This window comes from Parasteatoda tepidariorum, chromosome 8 (genome assembly GCF_982258835.1).
Source record: "Parasteatoda tepidariorum strain Cologne lab strain chromosome 8, Ptep-v5.0, whole genome shotgun sequence".
In the NCBI taxonomy this organism is placed as follows: Eukaryota; Metazoa; Arthropoda; class Arachnida; order Araneae; family Theridiidae; genus Parasteatoda; species Parasteatoda tepidariorum.
Window position 1 is genome coordinate 21549007 of NC_141762.1, and position 24688 is coordinate 21573694.

Genomic DNA, 24688 nt, shown 5'->3' on the forward strand with positions numbered 1-24688 from the left:
TTTCCTCCAACACTAATGATCCGTTTGCCTTTAATATCAGTGTATTAAATATTTTCTAAATGATCTTTTCCCCTGCATTAAATTATCATGCAAATTAAATTCCATAAAATGAATTTCATTTTTCTTCTTCTTTTATTTATTTTTTTTTTTATTTTTTTAATCGATTCCCTGATTATCCCTAGAAAACTCTGACGTAGCAGAATTTGTCACTATGTATTGTTTTATAACGTTTTTATTCCACCGGAAGCAAAAAAAAATAATGATAATAATAATCTGTTCTGTGATCTGAAGTTTGCTAAGTTTTGTGTAGAAATTTTGTTGTTGGATTATGGGACGGCACGTGTGTCTTGTGCAATTGTATATACCAGTGTTTTCCAAAGTGTGGTACGCGTACCCCTAGGGGGACGGCAACAGTTTAGCGGGGGTAAGCTTTCTTGTGAAAAATATCTTGCAACAAGCAGAAGTTTCCAAAACTTAGCCATGAAAATTTTACGATTACGTATTTTTCTATTGGCTACTTTTTGCAGAGTTAACAGTTAATAATTAGTGGTGTCAACAGCCAGTTGTGATTTTTAACTTTTGTGCAATTTATTTACAATAAAAAATGCATTCATTTTTTTATTCATGGTACACAGCGTTACAAAAAATTTAGAAAGGGTACACAAAAGTCATAAGTTTGGGAAACACTGGTATATAACACTGGTACTGGTATATACGATGGTATACTAGATTGCATATTGCTGAATTTATATATATTAAAAAAAGAGTTAAAAAAAATGACACATCGCTTCGCTGGCATGTGGAAAGAATGACTTTGTGTTGTCCCTTGTTTTAAAAACTATCAAACGAAGGCTAATATTTAACTTTTATCATCCGCAAGAGAGAACTCGTGGAAGTAAAATGATACTAAATTAAATGTTTTTTTTTAAAAAATTAAAATTTCAGTGTATTATGTTTTGTTTTAGTTCTTTTTATTTATTTATGAAATTTCTCTTTTTCCTTCATTACTAATTTAAAATTTTAAATTCCTAAGTTATCATCTGAATACGCTACGGAAAATATCTCATTTAATAATTTGTTTGCATTTTAATATTTCGAAGTTTTTTTTTTTTTTTTCAGCAGTTCATGACAAATTCTAGGTTCGCCTGAACTTGCTTTTTCTTTCTTTTAAATTTTTAACTATTGAAAAAGAAAGAATTTGCAAAAAAATTGTTTAAAATTTTAATTTTGTAAGCAGGGGATCTAAAATTATAAATTTAAAGTAAAGTTTTAAAATTTATAAAATATTTTTCAATAAAATAAAGGCATAGTTTGATCTCAAAAACTACAAATTTTTCATGTAATGTAAGCAGCTCTACAACAAATTTTAATGCATAAATTTCAAATATTTTTTTTTTCTTCTAGATCAGTGATTCTCAACCTTTTTTTCGTTGCGGCACACTTTTAACGATTTCGAAATTTGACGGCACACAATGAAAAAATTAGATTAAAAGTTGTTTACTTACCTATAATAGACAGTGTTAAATAGTTGGTGATAATAGTTTTGAATGTGGAATAAAATAATATGTACTACAAAATCACATTTATTAAGGGATTAATTATTTCTTTCGACCAATTTTTTATTAGTTAGTAACAGTTATTTATTTTTTTGCTAGTTATAAATTGTTAGCTTGTTTTCTATAATTATTAACTGTTTTTTTTTATTTCTTGTTGACCAGTTTTTTTGCTAATTATTAATTGTCAGCTTAATTTTTGTTAATTATCCTTTGTTAATTTGTTTTTTATATATTTGTTTTTTTAGTTATTTTTTGTTAGTTTGCTTACTAATTGCATAGCTTACTTTAATGATCAGCTCTTACAACATTTTTTAAAATTGTGTGTTAAACACTTCGATCTTATTTTAAGATTGTCAGAGACAATAAAATCGCCGACGAAGATGCTGCACGCTGTTAAAGCGTGGGAAAATTATAAAAAGTATATATATATACACTTTTCTTTATTTTAAACTTTACTCATAATAAAAAAAAGTATTATAATTTTTATTGCATCATTTCTAATATTTGGCGGCACATTTTAAGAATTTGGCGGCACACAAAAGTGCCGCGGCACAGTGGTTGAGAATCACTGTTCTAGATTATTAATGTGATTACATGTGTTTTGAACTAAAGTCTTAAAAACAAATGTCAAAAAGACAATGAAATAGAACTAAATATATTGTTGAATATTGTATTTTTAAAGAAAAATTCTAAACATCGTTTTAAGCTTGATAAAAAATAACAAATTCACTAATTCTTAGTTCTAAGCATCGCAACATTATGCTAAGTCCACATGCGTAATTTCAAAGAATTCTATCATAAACTTTTTTTTTTTGTTATGCGTGTTAGCGTAAAGAATGTTTTATCGAAATCATCGTTTTTCGAAAAGTGCTTTTAAAATGCAAGAATACAAAATTTAAAAATAAGAAAATTCATTTTTGAAAATATCTTAATTGTTTTAATATAAGTTATTCCAATTAAGAAAAAAAGGCTAAAATATTCAAAACTTGAACAAAAACCATCTTAGTTTCGCTTTCGGGAGTCTTTCGTCTGAAAAAACTACAACTTCATTACCAAATATCGAGTATAACACGACATTAAGAATTTAAAAGGTTTTTGGAAAACTAATAAACTAAAGTTAATAAAAACAAAACGATTGTTCTTTGTCTGATTGCAGTGCTTTGAGGCAATAAGTGTTGTCGCATTTCAACTGATGCATATAATAATATATTAATTATAATTCACGAAAAAGATTTGTGTTTGCAACCCTCTGGCGTTGTGTTTTAAATCTGTTGGAAAGATTTTATTAAAATTAAGAAATTTCCATCTTTTTCCAAATGTTTCTAACTTGTGACTTACAGTTAGAGAGATAGTAGACATTTTTTTTAATTAATTGTAATTAATTTCATAAGGGTTATCTTTGGTCAGCCATAGGTTTTTAAAACTTATATATTTTATTTTATTTTATAACCGTCGTTGAACAGCCGACCCAATTTCATGGGTTAACGACTACTAATGTTCAACTCCGTAGCCTTGTAATTTTGAACCAATCCAGAAGACAAGGAAACTCCTGGATCAGTACCCCCAAAAGTATTGATTTGTTATGGGAACATGGAGGTCTTTGAGACTCGACAGATTTAACGTGCATCAGTCACCATTTACTGCACGGGGAGTCTTCGGCCGGCGAGGATCGAACCCACGACCTCTTGGACATGGGCCCATCACCCTACCTTCCAGGCTATCCCGGCCTTTATATATTTAACCTTTTTACACTTTGATCTTAGCCAAAATGCCGAGAAGCGATATATATATTTAACCTTAAAATCATCGCTGTCAGGCTGGTTAACGAATAGTAATAGTACTTCTACCGTTGTTGTTTCTAATGACATTTAAGTAGCCAAAACCACCAAGCTTTATACATTAAGCCGAGGCGTCTTTCGTTTGACAAGATCCACTGTCGGTGTGAAAGTGCGATTTAGCTCAGAACCCCCCCAGATAGAAGGCAACACAATTCATTTGTGAGGCTGAGACCACTTTCACAATTTAGACATAGATCAAAGGGGAAGGAAATCTTTGACAGTTCCCTGTATCCATGGTTCTGCTGAACTTTCGATTGCACAGATTTTACGAGAATCGAACCTCGATCCCTCCGAACCGAAATCTGATCCTCTAAGCATTGGGCTACTATGGACCTCATAATGCTTCCGAGTTAACCTATTGATATGTGATATAAACTTTAAGTTATATATTGCAAGAAGGCATTTTAGTTGAAAAACATCACTATTTTCTATAGAGAACAAGATTTTTTGCTGCTATCTTGTGGGAATTCCTAAAACTTGCACGCGTAAAGTACCTATCTGGATAAACTGCTAAGAAACAGTTTGATGAAACAATGTTAAGTTTCTTTTCCCCAAACGTGTCATCGTTTCTTCAAACTGTTCATTTAGTATCAGTTAAATGTTTTAACGATTAATCGTAAGTGTGGCTTTATCATTAATCGTTATAATATGTAAATGATTGGTATTTTTGTACGTGCTTTTAATTTTTCAATTCTGCACATGCTTAACAATTTTTATTAGCATTTAAGATTATTACTCTCACATAATTATTTCATTCTTAAATATAGATATTGATTTAACATTTAAACGTTAATTTTCCTCGTTAAAATCGTACAGTTGTTAATTCTAAAATACCGCCCACTGTCGTTAAGAAAGATTCGTGCCTATAGATGGTTAGCACATACAACTAAAACCCTGTCTAGTTCAATTGAATTAATAAGTAACCTTTACATTTGACTGCAGTATTTTTCTTGTCGATTTTGACAATCCTAATGATAAAAACCTCGTTTTCATGCACGGTAGCTTGTCTGTTCATGTAATTAAAGTTGGGTGTGGTCCGATCATGCTGATTGTTCGTATTGTTTCAGTGATTTTATTCATCTTGATCCGAGTGATGTTAAAAAGTTCTCTTCGTAATAATTATTAAAAGAAATGAATATAATAATAGACCGAAATATTCTAAATCCTTCCAGTGATGATGACACGTTACAACGTCGTGTTAAAGTGGTAATGCTTAAAAGATTTTGACGAAACGTTTTCCAAAATGTCAATGGAAGGAGGGAGATTCATTAAATATTTTTATTGTAATACACTGCTGGACAATTGCTAAGGACGGATCACAAATTGCAATGTAGCATAACATTAAGCGAGACATGAGACCTAGTAGGATAAAGTATAGTTGCCACACTGTTCAGACATTAGAATAAAGAACATTCATTGTTCTGGAAAGTACAAAAGCTATGAAACATCTGAAAGAAAAAAATTGTTCATTTGATGCTGCGTACGGAATAATGGAACAATGCATTTAAATGTCAGCAGGCAACTTGAAGAAAGGTGTCAGTACGGAATATGTCCACCGTGGAGTGTGATGCAACATTCTACAGGTGGTACCATACTTCGCACAACATTATCCAGCAGCTGTTGAGGCAATTTATCCCATTCCTCTGTCAGTGCACGGATGAGGGTGTTCTTGCTTGTCGGAGGATAGTTTCAACCAGCAAATTGCCTCCCCAAAGCATCTCAAACATTTTCAATGTGGTTTAGATCTAGAGAACGTGATGGTCATACGAGGCGTTGAATACCCTCACTGTCTAAACAATTCTGAACAGCGAGTGTTCGATGACATGTTGCGTTGTCGCTCATAAAAACAAATTTATCACCGACAGCACCACGGAAAAGACGAACATGAGGAAGTAGAACTTCCTCAAAGTATCGTTGGCCCGTCATAGTCCCATTCGCAACCACATGTAGGCGCGTGCGGCCATTGATCATGATGCTGGCCCACACCATGACCCTGCATGTCGGATATCGGTCCCTTTCCTGAATATTTTCTGGACGATAACCAGTACCACTCTCGCACCAGATCAGTTGGCGTCTACAATCCGATGACAGACTGAACCTACTCTCATCTGAGAAGAGTACGCATGCCCAGTCCTGTTCAGTCCAATTGTGATGCTCACGACACCATTGCAAACGTGCAGTACGGTGCTGTCTGGTCAATGGGACGCACACAACAGGTCTGCGGGTGTATAGTCCTCCTCCCCTCGAACGTCTGGCAACAGTTTTTCGGGAGATCTGCTTTCCTGTGGTAGCAAGAAACTGATTTGCCACCTGCTGAGCTGTGGTGCGCCTGTTCCTTTTTACTGATAGGACGATGTATCTGTCTTCAGCAGGCGTCTTACTTCTAACACGACCTCCCCCTTGCCGCGTACTACACATTCCAGTAGTTTTAAAAGATTTCCACAGCCGTTAGACAACACCGTCAGCGATGTCGAACTCCCTGGCAACGTCTCTTATTTTTCGCCCTTCTTCGATCTTTCCAATAATTCGGCCACGCTTAAAATCATCTAAGTAATATCGGGAAGACATGCCGAAAATTTCAAGTTCGTCAACTAAATCTTTCCTGTAAAAATTTGACTTGAAACAAAAACTCTCCACAACGCGTCAAAACCTTTAAAGCTCTTATCAGCGCTATCACGTGATGAGCAAAGTGGACAAAAAAATTTACATACGCATACCCCTTCTTACTATATCCCGCACTTATTCTAATTTTCCACATTTTGCTTCCCTTCATTTTGTGGTTGCTATGGATGATAGTGTTATCCGTCCTTAGCAATTGTCCAGCAGTGTAAGACTGATAAGATCGTAGTGTCTTCTCATTATTAAAAGTTTGATAATTGGGACTAAGTGAAAAATCGTTCTTTATGCTTTGATTCATAATGTCAATCTCCGCTTTTTGCCCCTAACTGGCAATGCGCAATCTCATTTGCCAAGCTAAATATGAAAGGCTCCAATATTTCCAATGAAATTGATAGTTTATAGACTTCCCAATCAGAACTATTACATTAGGATTAGAGCGTCAGTTCCCTAAAGTTGTTCCACGGAACCCCAGGGTTCCTTGAAATTGTCAATGGAGTTCCGAGGTTTAGTTTTTTTTTTTTTAATAACGATTTTTGATTTTTTTATGCATTTTCTCTTTTTATGCATTGTATTTTTATTTTCGTGCAGACTTCTTTTAATGCAATTTTTGATATGTAATGATTTTTGATTCATATCCAAACACTATTTATATTTATTTAAGATTTCGGTTATTTTTATGAAATTATTCAAACAAAATGAATTCGAACAAAAGAATTTATATGGGATTCGAACCTGGCTCAAGCAGCCTTATTAAAGGTTTGTGTGACAAATTCGGCCTGAATAATTCTAATCAGCCTAATACTGATTGTAATGAGCCTTTAATAGAGAATACTTAAAACTTTTGCAAGAGTTTGCGTTTAATTTTTTTGTTATATTATTCTCTCCGAAATCTGATTCAGGCTAAGAAATTTTACCGCTGTTTTGTTCCTGCATGGGATATAAATAGACATCCGAAGTGTGGCTTTATAACTATGTCCTAAATAAAAATATACATAGTGAATAAATTTTAATGAATGCAATGTAATGAATAAATATTTTCAAACAGATAATTCAGTTTGCAACAAAATAAATAGAAAACAAAATTTCTGATCTTAAATCTGCTGCATTCCGTAAGCTATTAATGTTGTTAAGTAATTCTGTTGAGTTTGGAGTGAAAATTTGTTTCAAGTTATTGATAGATATATTGTTAAAAAAGGCAGCGCGGTTGCTGTATTTAGAAGTAATTCGCTTTTTAGAAGTCTTGATTTGGCTTCTTTTGACTTGTTTATTACTATTTGTAGGTAGGGATAACCTGGTGGGTAGGACGTTGGGCCATGTCCAAGAAATCTTGAGTTCGATCCTCGCCGGCCAAAGTGATGACTGGTGCAAGCTAAATATGTTGGGATCAAAAAGTCCTCCAAGTTCCCATAACAAATCAATATTTCTGGGGGTACTGGATCGTGCTCTGGTTCAGGTCAAAATTACTTCTGCGGATGGATGGTGTGTGAATGTGCCCTCCCTGTAAAACAGGTTGTGGCGTATGTGTGTGGCAGAAATCGAATTCTTGGCCATAGATGGCGCTACTGGAAAACAAGAAGAGCACTCCTCTTGCCATGATGACACACAACAACAACGCATTACTCTTGGTTCTTGTTGCAAGCAGTGCACAGTGCATATGTTAGTATTAGTGTTTTGTTACAATAAGGAGACTAAGTTTACATTGCAAATTATCCTTTAGAACAGATAATGCACTTTACACAGGGAACACGTTGAGCCAAATGACCTCTAAATACGCCAGATACAGTAACGCGGAAATATTGGCGGTAAAGAGCCTGCTGCGCACCTTTGTGTAGAAAACACCATCCTAATTTTAGTATTTTTTCCCCCGATATCTGCGAGAGTCAGACGATCATAAATCTTGTCGTTCGTAAAATCGGAATACAAATGAGTTTACTCTAGAAACCTGTTCATTTTTATTTTCAGACAACAATGAATGACGACTGCGGTTATTATTATTCCTAATCCCTTTACGCCCCTTCAGTATGGAACATTAATTTTTATGAATAATTAGAAGCAAAATAGAATGTTTTTCCTCAAAGTTCATTGGCAACTGATTTTGGGCGTTTCCGCATTTTCAGTACATCTAGCACGGAACCCTCAATTCTCTGTCGATTCCTATAACAAAACACAAAATTTCGAATATTTTTTTCTCTTCAGAAATACTTAATCATTAAGTGGATACGATATTTACAGACACTTGAAATAATAATGAATTAAAAGATAATCGATGTTTAATTTATGGCTGCGGTAAAATTGATAGTTTGTACGGCTGTGTTTTGAATTATTTACTATGTTAGGAAGAATCTTTCTGTAAAATTTTTGTTTGTTTGTTTAAAAAAAAATTTATAGAAGAAAAGTAGAGTTTTAAATAGTAAATATTTCAAAAAATAAAATAAATAAATGTAAATCGTAACTATCTGACAATTTCATTAATATTTTTTATAATTATTATTTTTGTTCTTCTTTTTCAATTTCTGTCTTTTATTGTCGGTGAGTGCTGAAATTTCGATTAGCAATAAAACGCAGGATTTGAAAAAGGAAAAAAAAAATCGCAGAAATATGATAAATTTTTGTTCTATAATGTAGTTAAATTAGTTTTTTTTTTTTAATGAGATTGCAAAAAAATATGTTATGGAACTATTTATCACATGTTTTGTTGCAATGCAACTATTTTTAGGGGCTTTTAATTAGCTACGCAATTATTATCATAGATTTGCAATACCCAATAATTTTTTAACCGTCGTTGAACAGCTGAACCAATTTAAAGTTTACGTCTACCAACGTTCAACTCCGTAGGCTTGTAATTTTGAACCTAATCCAGAAGATAAAGAAACTCCTGGATCAAGCATTGGGACAAACTCGGCTTCATGGAGAACTTTTTAAGGGAACTGAACCCCATTTGAATTGCATGTGGAATAAACCCACGAAAACCTCCCATGGTTAGTCTGACGGCAAGGGGACTTTAACTCATGATCCATCTACCACTGTCCATCCCGTATTTTACGTCATTGTGATCGGTATGAGCCGAGGGCGAATTCGTATCGAGCAGCCATCATTGGGATTCGAACCTGGTTCACCTCATTGGGAGGAGAGTGCTCTATCACCTAAGCCACCAAAGCTCAATACCCAATCATTAGAAAGATTGTCATTTGAAAATTAAATAATATTCAATTAAAAGAGTCCAAATTTTTTCTTATTATATTGACGCAGATTTAGTTTCCGACACCGTTGTTTTAATGTTTAAACTTAATCATTTTGCTCGATTACAATTGAAATTTCATTTAATTTTCAAAAACGAAAAATTTTGAATATTTTCGACAGACAGATTGTAACATACATCATAGAGAAAAGTTAATTCTAATGTTTTACTGTTTTGTATTAGTTATTTTAATTACATAAGATGATTAAAAGTATGTTTTACATAAAGATTAAAAGTTAAAATGATAAAAATAAAACTGAATTTCTAATTTTTGCTCGGATTAAATATTTTCTTCTTTTAAAGCTCGGTTTCTTAACCTGTGGTTCATGAACCCCTAAGGGGTCCATGAGTTATATTTTGGGGGTCCGCTGACTACTCCTAAATTTTAAAACGTTTGATAGCCTACCCATTTCTTGTAAAGCGAGCTATGGCAGCTATAATTCCGTTTGCTACAGTGTATCTTTGCAAAGAGGGATTTTCCACATTTGTGACAATAAAAACATAACATCCAAATCGATTGAATGTTGAACATGATATGCACGTTGCTTTGTCGAAAACCATCCTCCAATTCAATTTATTAATTAAGGAAAAGCAGCAGCAACCTTCACATTTAAAATTTTAATTTTAAAAATTTTGTATACTATTAAAATAATAAAATTAAATGTTTTCTAATAATTTATGTTTTTTACAATTATTTTTTTCACAGGGGGGTGGTCCGTGACTTCTTAAAAGTTTTTAAAAGGGGTCCATTATATCAAAAAGGTTAAGAAACACTGTGAAGAAATATTAAGTGCCCCCCCCCCCACTCTTTAGTTTCGTTATACAACAAAGATTTTTAGTTAATGTAAATATACTTTTATTCGATGTAAGATCTTATGAAGCAGGGGTTTCCAACTTATATGAGGCCGGGGGCCGTATTTCAGTAAGATGGCGGGCCGCAACTTTATCGAAATTTTATATAGGACTCTTTTATGTTTGAAGGAACATTAAATATTACTCTCAGATTTTTATCAAGTTGTATAAAACAAAAGTATTAAATTACAAATTAAAATAAGAAGTAAATTTTTAAAAATATTTAATTGCATATTAAATAATTCTGGCTACAATAACTTAAATGTGCACCCATGTATTAAACAATTAATGTGCAACAGATATCAAATTGTTAAGACATAAAACTTAAAAGTATTTAAAACCCATATTGATTTTCACCGAAAATTGTCCTAAAAAAATGACAACCAATATATTTTGGTTCGCTGACCACAAAAAAAGGCTTCGCGGGCCGGATGCGGGCCGCCAGTTGGTAACCACTATTATAAAGCATTTAAAAGCTGTGGAAAAAATTATAAAATTCATTTTCAGAAGTAATAAGTGGATGATTTGTTAAAAATAATAAGATGTATATTCAGTGAAAACAGTGTTGTAGGGAGCAAAAAAAAATTTCTTGAATTTTCATTTCGTGTTTAACACTTGACAAAAAATAAAAACTCTCTCTGTTAATTTGATACGGTATCAAAAGGTATCAATAGAAATTATCCATAGAAATTATAATAGTTTTTTCAAAGACTGTATACCCTGGCTAGCCCATAAACACGAAGTTTTACTAAAAAGGCATATTTTACTATGTTTAGGTACTAGAAGAACCAAAAATCACCTATGATTTTAAAGAATCAATTAAAGCAAAATAAAAGAAGTGTGTGCATTACTACTCACACTTCTTCCATTGCTTAGGAAACCAAATCTTTCTTCTCGCCTAGTTTTGGAATTAGTTTAAAAGTTCATGAACAGATGTCTTATACTGACTTATAAAAATTTCAGGACATTGCTTTGAAAAGGACACTACAATTTTCAGAAACAACGTGTGAAGCAGCCTGTAGACAAATTAACTGATGCCCGAAAATATTACTCTTGAAATGGTCTGACATGCAGCAGAAATCATTGCTATATAATTTTTCTTATCAGCAGCTCCATCTGTTGACGAATTTCATTACTTATTGTGAAATTAGTAGTAAATATTTCCTCCTTGCTTTTTGCAGGTGAAGTGGTAAGATGGTGATGGCACGTTCGTGTGATCGTCGTCTTCGAACCATTTGCATCGTAGTTCTGGTGACGTACGCTCTATCGAATTTTCTTTATGTAACATTCAACAGAGAGCCACCCTCCTTGCTTCTGTTAGCAAATGCCACTTGGTGGAAAGCCAATATGCCACCATATAACATGTCTCTTCTGGCAGGTAAGATTTTCTATTTATTATTAAATATAATTAATATTTGTAATTAATTAATATGAAACATTAATTTATTTTAAAAATTGAAAGTTATTAAACTTTTAAAAATCCCATTTTAGCGAGATATTTCCACATATATGAGAAAATTATCTAAATAAATAATTGATTCATGTATATTGTGTATCTAATATAGATTTTTTTTCGCAAATTAGATTACAAAACGCTTTTTATTTCCTCAAAACTGGTTTTTCTTCATATTGCCATTTTACGTAATTTTTAGCGTATATGACGCTGGCTTAAGAAAGACTTAACGCTTGAGCTAACAGTAGTGTATAACAGTTGCAAACTCACAACAGTAAACAGGAAAAAAAAAGGGGGGAAAGTGTCCTTCGTAAAAACCCTTAAAGAAACTATAAAAAATTGATTTTTTGCCTTAATCCTTATTTCTTCAATAAAAAATAATGCTTAGCTAAGTTCTGAAGTTGAATTCTATTTCTGAAAATTTAAAATTCCAGTTAGTAGCCAGTGGCCGGTAGATTTGTAATTTAGTAGCTACTTTCTCCTCAAACCTTCGGTAACTGATATCGATAGGTCCTTTTCAATTATTAGCCACTTTTAGCAAACTTTTTTTGCTTGGATTAAATTATATTTTTTTTAAATAATTTCATATTAGAAATAATTTACGACTATAAATAGTTAATTCAACAAAAAAAATTTGTGTCAAAATTTAGTTAAACATACTGACTTAAAGAAACTTTATTTAAAAATATTTGGTGAGGCGAAATACATTTAATGTATGCATTACAACTTTGAAATATTTGATTTGTTTAAAATTTCTCCTACCACATGAATCTTTCCAACACATATTGATGGATTCTGAAGGATCAAAATTTTGACATTTTAACATCTGGACATTTTAATAAAAATTCTGTTTGCCTGAGTTTTTCTGCATTGATGTATTTTTATCATTAAATAATTTAATTAACTAAATAATTTTATCATTAAATGGAAAAAAAAAAAACGTTGAGGAAAAAGTGATCGGTTGATTATTTAATTTATGTCGCCACTTTTTTTGATTGACTCACCACGTGGTAAGTGCTTATTTTCGAGCCTTTTAAATTCAATTAAGCTTTCCTCTTAAATTTGTGATATAACTTTGGCAACGGTCCCATTTTTTTTTTGCGACCTCTGGAACCCTAAACGATCCCGTTTCTTTTAGAGGTAAGTACATTAGCAGCTATGAATATATTAACCAAAGATGGAGAACTAATCATTAGTGAATAATTAAGTTTTTTCATTGTTTAATCAATAAAAGTTATAAAATAATTTTTTTTTTTTTTTTTTTGCCAGGCAGTTAAATTCATAGGTATGAATCTCTTTCTAGTCAAGTACTAAAGTCCCGCAGTGGACTGATCGTTAAGACACGGTTCCCAGCAGATCACCGAAGTCAAGCATCACTGGCTACGGTCAGTGTGCGGGTGGGTGACCACTTGGATCAGTCTGCGTAGGGACCGAGGGTGTGCGGTATTGGTCCTCGTTAAACTGTTCTACCGTAAAGTGCTCGACTTCGCGCGCAGGTCGTCGGGCTACCGAAGCGGGGGTGCCATCCCCTCCGCAGAGGATCAAAATTGTGATGGCATGTCTTCGGATCATCCTCCGAGATGTTTCCCAGACCGTCGCCAATAGCCCATTGTGCAGCTCTAGTGCGACGTAAATTAACAACAACAACAACAAGTACTAAATTTGTTTGTGATGTGTGAATGAAATAAAAAATTATGATATAGAAAAGTAAAAACTCAATATTTTTAATATTGTTTGAATTTGTTGTACTATATTCTTTGTCTTCGGAATTCAAACGGTTAAATACTTAAGTTCCTCCGCCCCTTAAAGAAACAGCATTAATCTGACTCTATTTTTTCTCGGAACCAACTATGGTGGGAAATGTAATATGGTGTCAATATTGAAAATACTTTTCTGTGTTGAACTCATGCAAGAAAAAATGCTCCGAAGCATTTAAATTACGTCAAGGAAAAATGTTGTTTCTTAAACTAGATTGAGGTCAAGACAAAATACTGTCAGAAAAAACATTCAAGGGTTTTTTTAGCATCAGGGGTCGTTCGATCCGATCTAGAGGGTCGATTAGGGGCCGATGAATGAATACTTACCCTATTCTATTGCATATTTATCGACAGCTATTAAGTATTTAAATTTTCTTTTGGAATGCCATTTGTAAGATCAATAAAAGTAAATCTTTTATATTTTATAACCGTCGATGAACAGCCGACGCAATTTCGAGCTACCAATGTTCAATTCCGTAGTCCTGTAATTTTGAACCCAATCCAAAAAACAAGGAATTTCCTGGATGATCCTTCTACCACTGATTATATTTTACGGCAGCACTGTGGTCGCTGCGAATCTGGTGCAGAATTCGCATTGACCAGCCATCGCTGGATTCGAACCCAGCTTATCTAATTGGAAGGCGTAAGCTCTATCCCCTGAGCCACTACGGCTCTATAATACATATTTTATTTTACAACCGTCGTTGAACAGCCGACATAATTTTGGGTTTACGACTACTAATGTTTAACTCCGTAGCCTTGTAATTTTAAACACAATCTAGGAGACAAGGGAACTCCTGGATCAAGTATTTCGAGAAATTTGCCTTCGTGGAAGACTTTTGAGAGAACTAACCCTCATTTGTATTACATGTAGAGGAAAACCTCCCATGGTTAGTCTGACGACAAGAGGACTCTTAAACATGATCAGTCTACCACTGAGGATATTTCACGTCAGCACCGTGGTCGGTGCAAGCCGGGTGCGGAATTCGTATCGACCACTCATCGCTGGGATTCGAACTTCACTTCATTAAGAGACGAGCTCTCTGTCCTCTTAGCGACCACGGCTTAGTTTTTATAAGTAAATTTCTCGTTCCACCTTTTTTTTTAAGAATACTTTTTCTTTCTTTTTTTCTTTTACCATTTTAATTTTGCCCGTTTCGCTATATGTTGCTCATTCTCAGATTTGTGTGATGTGTATAAAAAATATAGTTATCCTAGACTGGGTTACCACTTTCGGCACAAGTAGATAATATCGACAATCTTTTGCAAGTTGAAGTTATTGAATTATTTGATGACAGTGAAGCAAAGCTGCTTTTTAATAATTTATTTAATTGTTTATCTGATAAATAAATTATCTGAGTAAATTTTGGAATAATGTAAAATTTGAAAAAATTAAATAAGAAAAATTTTGTTTTGCGGCGTTTCTTTTTTTTAATGTCGCTTTCCCTAGCTCATATACGGTTAGATTTGGCTTCGGTCGTGTTAATTATATTTTACCAAATCTAGGAAATGAATTTAAAGTGGAGCTCCGAGAGAATTTACAACTGAAAATAACATCGTAGAATTTTGATTCTCTCAAAATAAATCTTTTAAAAAACTGGTAACTTTCTTTTTTATATTTTTTTTTTCAAAAGAGGAAGTCAATTAAGACTATTTTCCAATGATGAAAAAAAGTTTGGCTTTCTCTTGATTTATATAGTCATTTGCAAATTTTATTTCGTAAGAATTTCCCAACCTATAATTTTTAATTTTTTTTATTTGCTTATTATTTATTTTTTCAAAAAAAAAAAAAAATAAGCTTAACATTTGAAAGAAATGGATAAGGTTTAATTATGCATTTATTGTAAAAGTAATTTCGTTTTGAAATTTTTTTGAAATAAAAATGAAAAATTTAAAAAAAAAAATTGCGCATACTGTCATTTTTTTATAGTTTTGGATGAAAGTTGAAACTCATTTATTTAGAAAGTTATAAAAACCTGTTAGCGAGCTCCAAAAAGTGCTGAACAAAATTTTATCTAACCTGTTTTTTTCCTACCAAACATATAAGTTTGAGTATTTTGGTTTCTACACCCACGATATATTGTTCTTGTCTGCGATATTTTGTCTGCTAGAATTATGCTTCGCTCGGTGTTTCGCTTCCGTTATATTAAAAACTAAAACTGGATATCCGACTGTCTTCCTTTCCTTTCTTGATGATGATGTTGAAAACCGAAAATGAAAATTAAAGGAGAGTTGTTTTAATCAAATAAAGCTGTAATAAAGGTTCAACTAACGCGTTCTTATATTTCTCTATCTCTCCTTGCATAATAATACCTTTTTCGATAATTATTTCGATATCGAGAATATATCATATTCTCGATGTTTTTAGTATGAATATATATCGGAATATGCCCGATATTTACCATGGGAGCACTTTAAAATATCGTGATATTAAAAAAATCGATATATCACGATATATCGCCCAGTTTTGCAATTTTATTACATACTTAAATTGTATAAAAATTGCACAAAATTTGAGACAGAAAAGTTTTTTTTTTTTTTTTTTTAATATTTAGAAAAATAGTTTAACGAAATGTAAAAGTATTAATCAAAATTTTGTCAAACAAATGTGAAATATTTTGAAGTTAATATACATTTTTCTTTAGACATTTTAATTTAAGATCAATTAATTGAGACTCAAATAGTTAAAGTTAATAATAAAATGTTAAAATTAATAATCCTCTAAAAATTAAATAAAGAAAGAAAATTAATAAATCTCAAAGTAAAAATTTTTTAGTCAATTATTGGTGAACAACTTCTTTGAATAATGATTGTAAATTAGTTTTTATTTTCCCTACAGTTTTTTTTAAATCAATTTTCTATAGTTGATGCATTTTCCTTTTACAGTAGGGAACCGATTATCCGGAACGATCGGGACTATCGATATTCCGTATAACTGATTTTTCCGGTTTTCTGAATCGCTACCAAAAGCCGTTTTTTTTTTATAGTTAAACCCAACTAAAAAAAAAAAAAAAAATGGAATAATCTTAAAAAGAAGAAAAAACAATGAAGTAATACACTAATGATTATTTCCAAAATGATGGTAAGGTAAACATCTTTCAAAAAAGAACAAAAAATCCTAAAATCTTATGAGAAAAAAATATATTTTTTTTAAAAAAAAATGGCGGAAAAACTAATCAAATTTCGTTCCAGTTTTTTGGTTTTCCAGTTTTCTGATTTTCGAATAACGGGTTCTGTACTGTACTATAAAGTTTCTCATGTAATATATATTTTTTATTTTAAATATATTGCTACTTGATTTCTTTCATATTTAATCTTTACTACTAAATTTAACTCAAATTTGTATGTTTAATTCTCATTTTTTGTATTTATTGATAGCAGACGATCTGAAGTTTCTTGTTGATAAACCTGGCTTCAAGTTTTTGATAAATAACAAGCGATGTGAAGGATCGAATTCCATTTTCCTAGTTGTATTCATACATTCAGCTCCAGCCAATTTTAGAAATCGACAGGTTATAAGGTCAGTTATTTATTTATAACATATATATAAGACTAAAATAAGTAATTATAAAGGATGATTCTAAAAAGATGGGAAAAATTTTAGGAAGTGATAGTACACACCCAGACAAACAATTTTTATCAAAGAATGCATGGTCGAAAACAAAACGCAAAGGTGCTGGCGCATTTGGAAAGTTTTTTCATGCAAACGAGAAAGCTCCATTCCTATTGCGACGTTATTTGTCGCCAAGGTTTCGGCTGCTGCAGGGAAAGTTCGCCTATCTTTTCTTCGTCGTTGTACCAACATAGCCACTGCCGGCCACTGTTTTGAACACTTATTGTAATCACATGCCATTAAATTTGCTTTTATAACTTAACTTCATCGTTCTTTGTGTGTTTTTGCCTCATATAAGAACATAAACTTTGACGCCCTCTAGCGGTTTTGGGTTTTGTTTTCGACCATGCATTCTTTGATAAAAATTGTTTGTCTGGATGTGTACTATCACTTCCTAAAAATTTTCCCATCTTTTTAGAATCTTCCTGTATACACTTTTAACTCATAAAATTATTTATAAAAAGTGGCCAGAAATTTCAATTTAATCCAAATTTTATTTGCATTTTACTTAGAATTAATTTATTAGATTATTTAGTATTAATTTATTTTTTCTGCAATCAAACAACAGTCTTTGATGTTTGTAATCTCTCCTCCTCGGTTGTGATTCATAGGTGTTGGTATACTAATTTGAGACCCTATATGCGCATCTTCCTTTTACTTCATTCTCATCAGAAATTCTAAAAGTACATATTAAGGGTGGTCTTTTTGGAATACCAAGTATATTTAGTTATGCAAAACATGCAAGCTATATTTAAGTTTAAATATTTCTTTCATTCTCCTTCTATACACTGCTGGTAAACTGCATTTCAGGGAAAACATTTTTAGCACTACAGCACTCTTACTTTATCAGAAGGTTACATGTTTTTAATAAAATCTCATTTATACTAGCTTAATGCCAACCATGCCTTGAAGTTGCTGGCTATTTTATTCAAATTTTGTTATCCCCTTTTGACACAGACAAATTTAAATTAACTCCAAAGTGCTTCATTGTTGTATCCTATTAATTTTGTGACAGACTTTGTTTATAACACTGTTTGTTCGGCTTATCTAGATTACATTTGGGACAATGTAGATGATTTTTGTTCTTTTGTCATTACTCCATATTTAATCATTTTATCCTAGATTGTGATTATTCATAATTGGAAATAATTGAAAAGTAACAATTTAGTCATAGCTCACTTTCAATAATTGAAAAGTAACAGTTTAGTCATAGCGTCAGATCTTATTACAATATTACACTTTATGAAAGTAGCCGTCCATTTTTAATAGTTTTACCTATAGTATAGTTTATTTTTAATGTGCAGCATACAAAAAATAAGTGGACCACCCTCAAGGGCGCCGGCAGAATAATATAAAAGGGGGTGCAACCCTCTTACAAACTACCCCCTCCCCCCCACAAAAAAATTAAAAATATTCTGTTATTTCATTTTGTTTTGTTTTCATGTTAGGTAGTACATATACTTTCATTTGTTAATTTTTTCAAGATACATTTCTTCATTGTTAACAAGATATTTAAAAAGAAGTACGAATTTCTTGTACTTGCAAATTTTGCCACGAGAATCAGCTACTGACTTTGAAACACAAATTACTACAAACAGTAGTTTCGTATACTAACGTGTTTGTGCACGCTTAACATTGGTATGTATTGTGTTGATGAAGTTTTACAGTTTTGAGAAGTCAGTTAGTGTTATACACCTTTGTTAAACTAAATAACTAATAGAAAATGTAATATTACTTATATTTTATTAAATGAAATTTAAAAATATAGCTTAGATGTCTGCCAAGTTTGTTCAATAAAAAACTTTTATAACAAAATTATTTTTCTGTATCTCTTTAATTGTTTAAAAAAAGCCAGGGGGGTGCAAGTGCACCCCCTTGCACCCCGCTGCCGGCGCCCTTGACCACCCTAAATAGCTTTTGATCTAATGATCGGATCTTCACATTGTAAGACTATCTTAAAGGTTCGAGAAAGTGACCTCAATTAATTAGTGGAGACAATATTTTAAGTTGTGAAATCAGACACAAAAACATACTTTCTCTGAATAAACATAACTTTTTTTAACAGAATTTTATTTAATAATAGTTGAAAAATTTGGAATTGAAAGGTATAAAATTTTTTACATCCTCTTAAAGAATGTAATTTTACATGGTAAAATACAAAGTTTGACTGAACTTGGTCAAATAGTTCCTGAGAAATCGAATTTTAAAAATACGTATTTTACCTTTTCAAATTATAAAAAAAATCCTATCCTTGCAATTGAAATTTTTTCAACTATCATTAAATTAGACAATAAAATATAATAATACTTACTGTAAGTTATATTTTACATGGAATCATCTTTAGATAATTGTGTGAAATTTTTTTTAATTTGCTTAATAAGTTTTCGAGAAATGGTAAAATACATAAAAATTATTAACCTTAAGGGGTCCAAACTTTAGATCGCTCTCCTGACCAAACTATTGGAACCCTATTTCTCAGCCACTCTCTAATTTGAAAAAGAGGTATGTGTATTCAGAGCAAGTACGTTTTTGTGTCTGTTTTCGTAGCTTAAAATATCATCTGCACTTATTAATTAGCATACTTGATGTTACCCCTTCTAACCTTTAAGTTTGAGTCTTAGAATGTAAAAATCTGATCACTAGATCAAAGGTTATTCAGAGTGGTTCGTTTTTTTTATTTTGCTCACTGTGCATTACTTAATACTGTACGCTTCCAATTTTCAGTGTCCTGTCATCCTCTTATTTTTGTGAATGTTTTATAATATATTATAAATTAAACTTTGATAAAGTGTTTAAAAGATATATGATGTATTGTAATAACTATAATAAGTGTTTTGATGTACTATTTTTAAGCCACTGCTTTTAAATAAAACCTTTTCCCACATCTAAAGCTTCTTCCTGATTGAATCGATTATAAATTTTTTAGAGAACATTAGAATTACATACCTGCCAACTCTTTCGGTTTTCCCGGAAGATTTTTTTTTCATATTTAAAGTGCTAGCAAAATTCATGTTATTTCACTAAACTTTTTGAATTATATTAATAATTATAAATGAGTTTGACCACCACTACATATAAATAATTACAACAAATATATAAAAAGCATATTAGTCCTCACGATAGCGAATTTCAACCTGGTTAAAATATAAATATCTTTTTGAGTAAAGCTGTTTTTCGATAATTGTTTTACTACCACTTGGAAAATTCATTCTCGAAAAGAATGAATGTTGGCAGGTATGGAATTAAGTTGCCACCAAATCAAATTTTCTGAAAGGTCTTATTTTTTGTCAGCTGTAAATAAGCAATTCATTTTTTTTAATAAATTTAAAATCAATTCATGAAAAGATCTCATTTAAAATCATGTATAATTAATATTTAAACTAGCCATTACGAAAAAATAGATAATTAATCACTTGGTTCACACTTTCACATACGAATGCACACTCTTAAAACATTGATGTTGTTTAAAAGAAGGGAACATATTTGTGATGTGCTTGATTTCTTAGAGGAAATAAAAGAGCATTAAACACTTCACGAAATAGCAAGTATTAGATAATTTCGCATTTCTTACATTAAATGTTTGCTGTTGAAAGAAGCATAAAAAAGTTGGGTTAAATGTTCTAATTCGAAAAATATGTTTTGGAATAGCAAACTGCTTCATGTAAACATGCAATAATATTTCTTAATTATTTCCTTTTATTTAATGTAAGTCAATTTCTTATTCAAAACCATTTTGAACATTGATGTAAATTAAGTTCTCCCGCAAAGTTCGTCTCTTTAAAGTAATGAAGTAGTTACTACAATTCCAAAGTAGTAGTAGTAAACTACAAAAATAATGTAGTTTTTCCGACCACTTATCTGGAGCATATTCGGAAATCTTGCTCAACCCTTTTTTATTGTTTAACTTTTCCAGTATCTGAGTCAGTGTTAATGGAGTGAACATAGCTTTGCATTCTGCCCACTTTCTCAATATAACACCCACTTGTTCACTAAAGAGATTTGGGTTTTTATAAATGTAGTTTATCTCCTCTCTCCCAAATTCAAGAATGTTTTTCTTCGGAAGGCCAAACCAAGGCATCAGAAACATGAAGAGATGTTTACTCATGGCCTGCCATTGAACTCTATTCAACCATCTGCCACTTCTAGTCCTTTACTCATAATTTAATTCTGTGATAAATAAATGTTCAGCACTGTAACTTAAACTAATTAAAAATGATTTGAAATGAACTATTTTAAAAATGTAAATTTTTATTGCAGAGACACCTGGGGACGAGAAGATAATTTACCTCAAGACTTGATCCGTGTAGTTTTTCTTCTGGGCTCAGTTACTGATCCCTTCATGCAGCGTAGAATTAATCAAGAGAACAATCTATATCGTGACATTGTGCAGGGGAACTTCTTCGATAGCTATCGTAACCTCACTTACAAGCACGTGATGGGTCTGAAGTGGGTGACTCACTACTGCCGACAAGCTCGTTTTATCTTCAAAGCGGACGACGACATTTTTGTCGATATTTTCCAACTCACTAATTTCCTCAAAGAAACCTTTGGACCAACAGGGGGAGTTGCCAACATCATGATGTGCTACGTCTACCGTACTCCTCCCGTAAAACGTAGCCAACGCAGCAAATGGCGTGTGAGCTTCAAAGAGTATCCTGGTCGGTACTATCCGTCTTATTGTGCAGGGTGGGGCATCATTCTAAGTCCAGATGTGGTATTTAAGCTGTACCTCCAGTCTTCCAAAATACCATACTTTTGGGTGGATGACGTGCATGTGACGGGCACTTTAGCTGAATTGGTCGGAGTCTCCCACTTAGACTTTACTGAAAAACTAGATGTAAATAATATAGACATTGAAAAATGGATTGATAGTAAAGATGTTATGCGGCCTTACTTATTTGGGACGCCTAATTCAGACATGGCAACTATATTGACGTTATGGAATAGGACATTACAGTATTACCAGAGGCCAGCATTATCTCATAGATAACACATATTTAGCTTCTTTTTTTTTTTATCATCAGGTCACTCAATGAATATGCCATCCACAAATTTCTTCACTGATTCATTTTTTCGAAAAAGTCACTGCCATTACTAAGTGGCAATATTATAATTAGTTTTATAATTATAACATTGCATATCATATTTTAAGTTTTCATTTCATGAGAAGAGTGCTTTAAGTTTCTTAAATTCATTTTGTTAATGTTCTGTTCGATGTGCTGTTGAGATTTGTATTTTTTAGCATAGATAATCTTAACTTTCAAAAATTGTGATTTATTACTTTTAATATAAAATCTAAAAAGATTTAATCAAACTTTATTTGAATGTTCCATTAATTTAAAATGAATCCACTAGTTTTATGGTATAAATTTTTATTCTGCATCAATAACAAAACCTTATATTTTCCAAACTGTCAACACTTTTTTCTGGCACGTAAAACTATGTCAAATTTCATATGTATATTTTTTAAATTAATTGCCCGAATTTTTAGTGTTACAGTAAAAGCTCTTGAATCTCTAGCTAGTAATTAGTTGCGCAAGTCGAGAAGTTAAATTTTAAAGACATGGACTTTATTTAAATACTATCACAAATCTAGCTTCTTTTTTTTTAATCCAATGGTTAGTGTTTATCTTTATATATTACCAGTCTAACATCTTATTCTTACAACTCGAAATGAAATTTGACTGTTTTATTTAGACAGCTATTAGCTGTTAAGTTTTGGCAGCTTTTTTTTTTGCGCTTATTTTGCTTTTGTTGAGATTGTAAAATAAAATTGTGTAAAAGTAATTATAATATCTGCAGTTACGCTCCAAAATCATAAGCTTAAAAGATAAATAACAAGAAAAATTTACATTCTGATTATTATTAAAATTATTTTTCTGTTTAAATAGTTACCAGAATTACCCAAAGCAATTATATAACTAAACTTTTTCAATATATATAATCTCCTAGTTTGGAAATTTTATCTGCAAACATAAAAATCTGAAAATCAAAACACAAACAAGTTTTCTCTTATTAAATTGACCCTACAAATTATGTTATCTTTTATTGTGGAAAGAGTGTCTGAAATTGTCCTCTAAACAATCTTAAATTTATGAGTGATTAAACTTTTTTTTGAAAAGAAAAAAAAAAGATTTCATATAGAATAAGACAGAAAAACTGCAACTATTGCAGAAAATTTACACAGGTAAAATCAGGAAAAAGTTCTTTCATACATTGCTATGCATGCCATTTATGCTTTCATTACAAAATGACACAAACTGTTCCTCTTTTATAAGGAGGGTGCCGGAGGATTTTTTAAATATGTACTCTTAAGTGGTCTTGCTTCTCTGCCATATAAGCTTGAATCTTTGCAACAGCATTTAGCATTTTAAAATTAAAATCAAAAGTGACAAAAAAAAAAGTCATTAAAACATTTCTGTAATACTTAAGTTGTTTATATTAAGACCTATTCCAATTTGTGATTTTCCTTGTATTTATCAAAACGACTCATCTGTTTTCACTGAGTGACTTGAAATATGTTAGTGGCCTAAAGTACTGGTAGCTGTTGCCTTTTAGCTGGCTGAGGCATTGGCTACTTTAATCCCTTATTTGCCTGTGATACAATGTTGAAAGACGTTATGTTTGCCCTCGTGTTTCAAAGTATTTCTGGGATGTAATTACTCTCATGTGATATAAACTATCCGCGCTGCTATTCATTTAGTTTTAGAAAATCAACCTGCCAGCAATTTCAGAGGATATTGAACAAATTAGGTTAATCTTTAATTTTTGTGTTGTAATTTTTTTGGAAGGACACCCTCCCTTATAGATCTGTTAAATACTTATAATTTATTTATTTTGTAATGTTTTTTGTGCACATAAAATGTTGTATACTACATGGCAGGATTTGTTGCTGCTTCAGGGCTGGACATACCATTTGGCGAACTTAAGCAACTGCCTAGGAGACCGGAAAGGAATGGTAAAAAATTCAACTTTGATTTGTTTAAAAATTTTTTTTTAATATTTTTAACTTGATCCACACCATGTTTTTAATGTTTTATTTCTAATATGCACTATTTTCTGTGAAAAAAATTTGCATACAATTGGAAAATACAATAATTATTAGTTAGAATCAATCGTATAATAACATTTGCCGATAAAAATTTCTCAATTTAATTTTTAACATTTAGAGCAATTAGTGAGATTTATAAATTTCTGTTTACAAATTGCTTGTATGTTTTATATATGTAATGTATATTGTATAAATGTATATCGTATATATATTGTATGTATACATATGTGTATAATGTATATAGGGCAGAAAATTTTTTTCACCTAGGAAGGCCGGAAAAGGTTGAACCGGCCCTGTGCTACAGACCAGATTTATAACAAATCCTCATTTCTTTGTTGTGACAGCTACTTGTATATTTTTATTAGATACAGTCTATAAATAAGGCGCAACAATTCAAATGAGCAATTTACCAGAATTGAAAATTTTTGTCTCTAATATTATTTAGGCAAGTGTGACATTATCACACCAGGTAGACCAGTTTGTATGTATTATTTCGTTTGAAACTGATGATTTTTTTAGCTCTTTGAAGTTGTGGAAGTAGGATAGATCTGGGCTATAAGGTGGATGGCTTAAGATTATCCAGTTAAATCTCTGCAGAATTCCCTTAATTGCTTTGGCCGTACATGATCTAGCATTGTCATTTAACAAGTTAACTGTGTGGGAGAGTTTACTTGCACATTGAATGTGCCTTTCTGAGCTTTGTTAATAGTT

General features: G+C 31.7%; 1 protein-coding gene across 8 annotated transcripts in view; it reads left to right on the top strand.

Annotated features, from left to right (window-relative positions):
• Positions 1–23058, top strand: part of LOC110283197 (beta-1,3-galactosyltransferase 5) — a 123410-nt gene extending 100352 nt beyond the window's left edge. For 5 of the 8 annotated variants that reach the window (XM_043042892.3, XM_071180613.2, XM_043042893.3 and 2 more), the window contains 3 exons: positions 11285–11481; positions 16692–16833; positions 21184–23058. In XM_043042892.3, coding sequence (XP_042898826.2) covers positions 11298–11481; positions 16692–16833; positions 21184–21916 — 1059 coding nt within the window. In that variant the 5' untranslated portion in view covers positions 11285–11297 and the 3' untranslated portion in view covers positions 21917–23058. The remainder of the gene's footprint in view (positions 1–11284; positions 11482–16691; positions 16834–21183) is intronic. The other 3 variants (XM_021148001.4, XM_071180614.2, XM_071180615.2) reach the window with 1 other exon arrangement.
• Positions 23059–24688: the final 1630 nt, after the last annotated feature.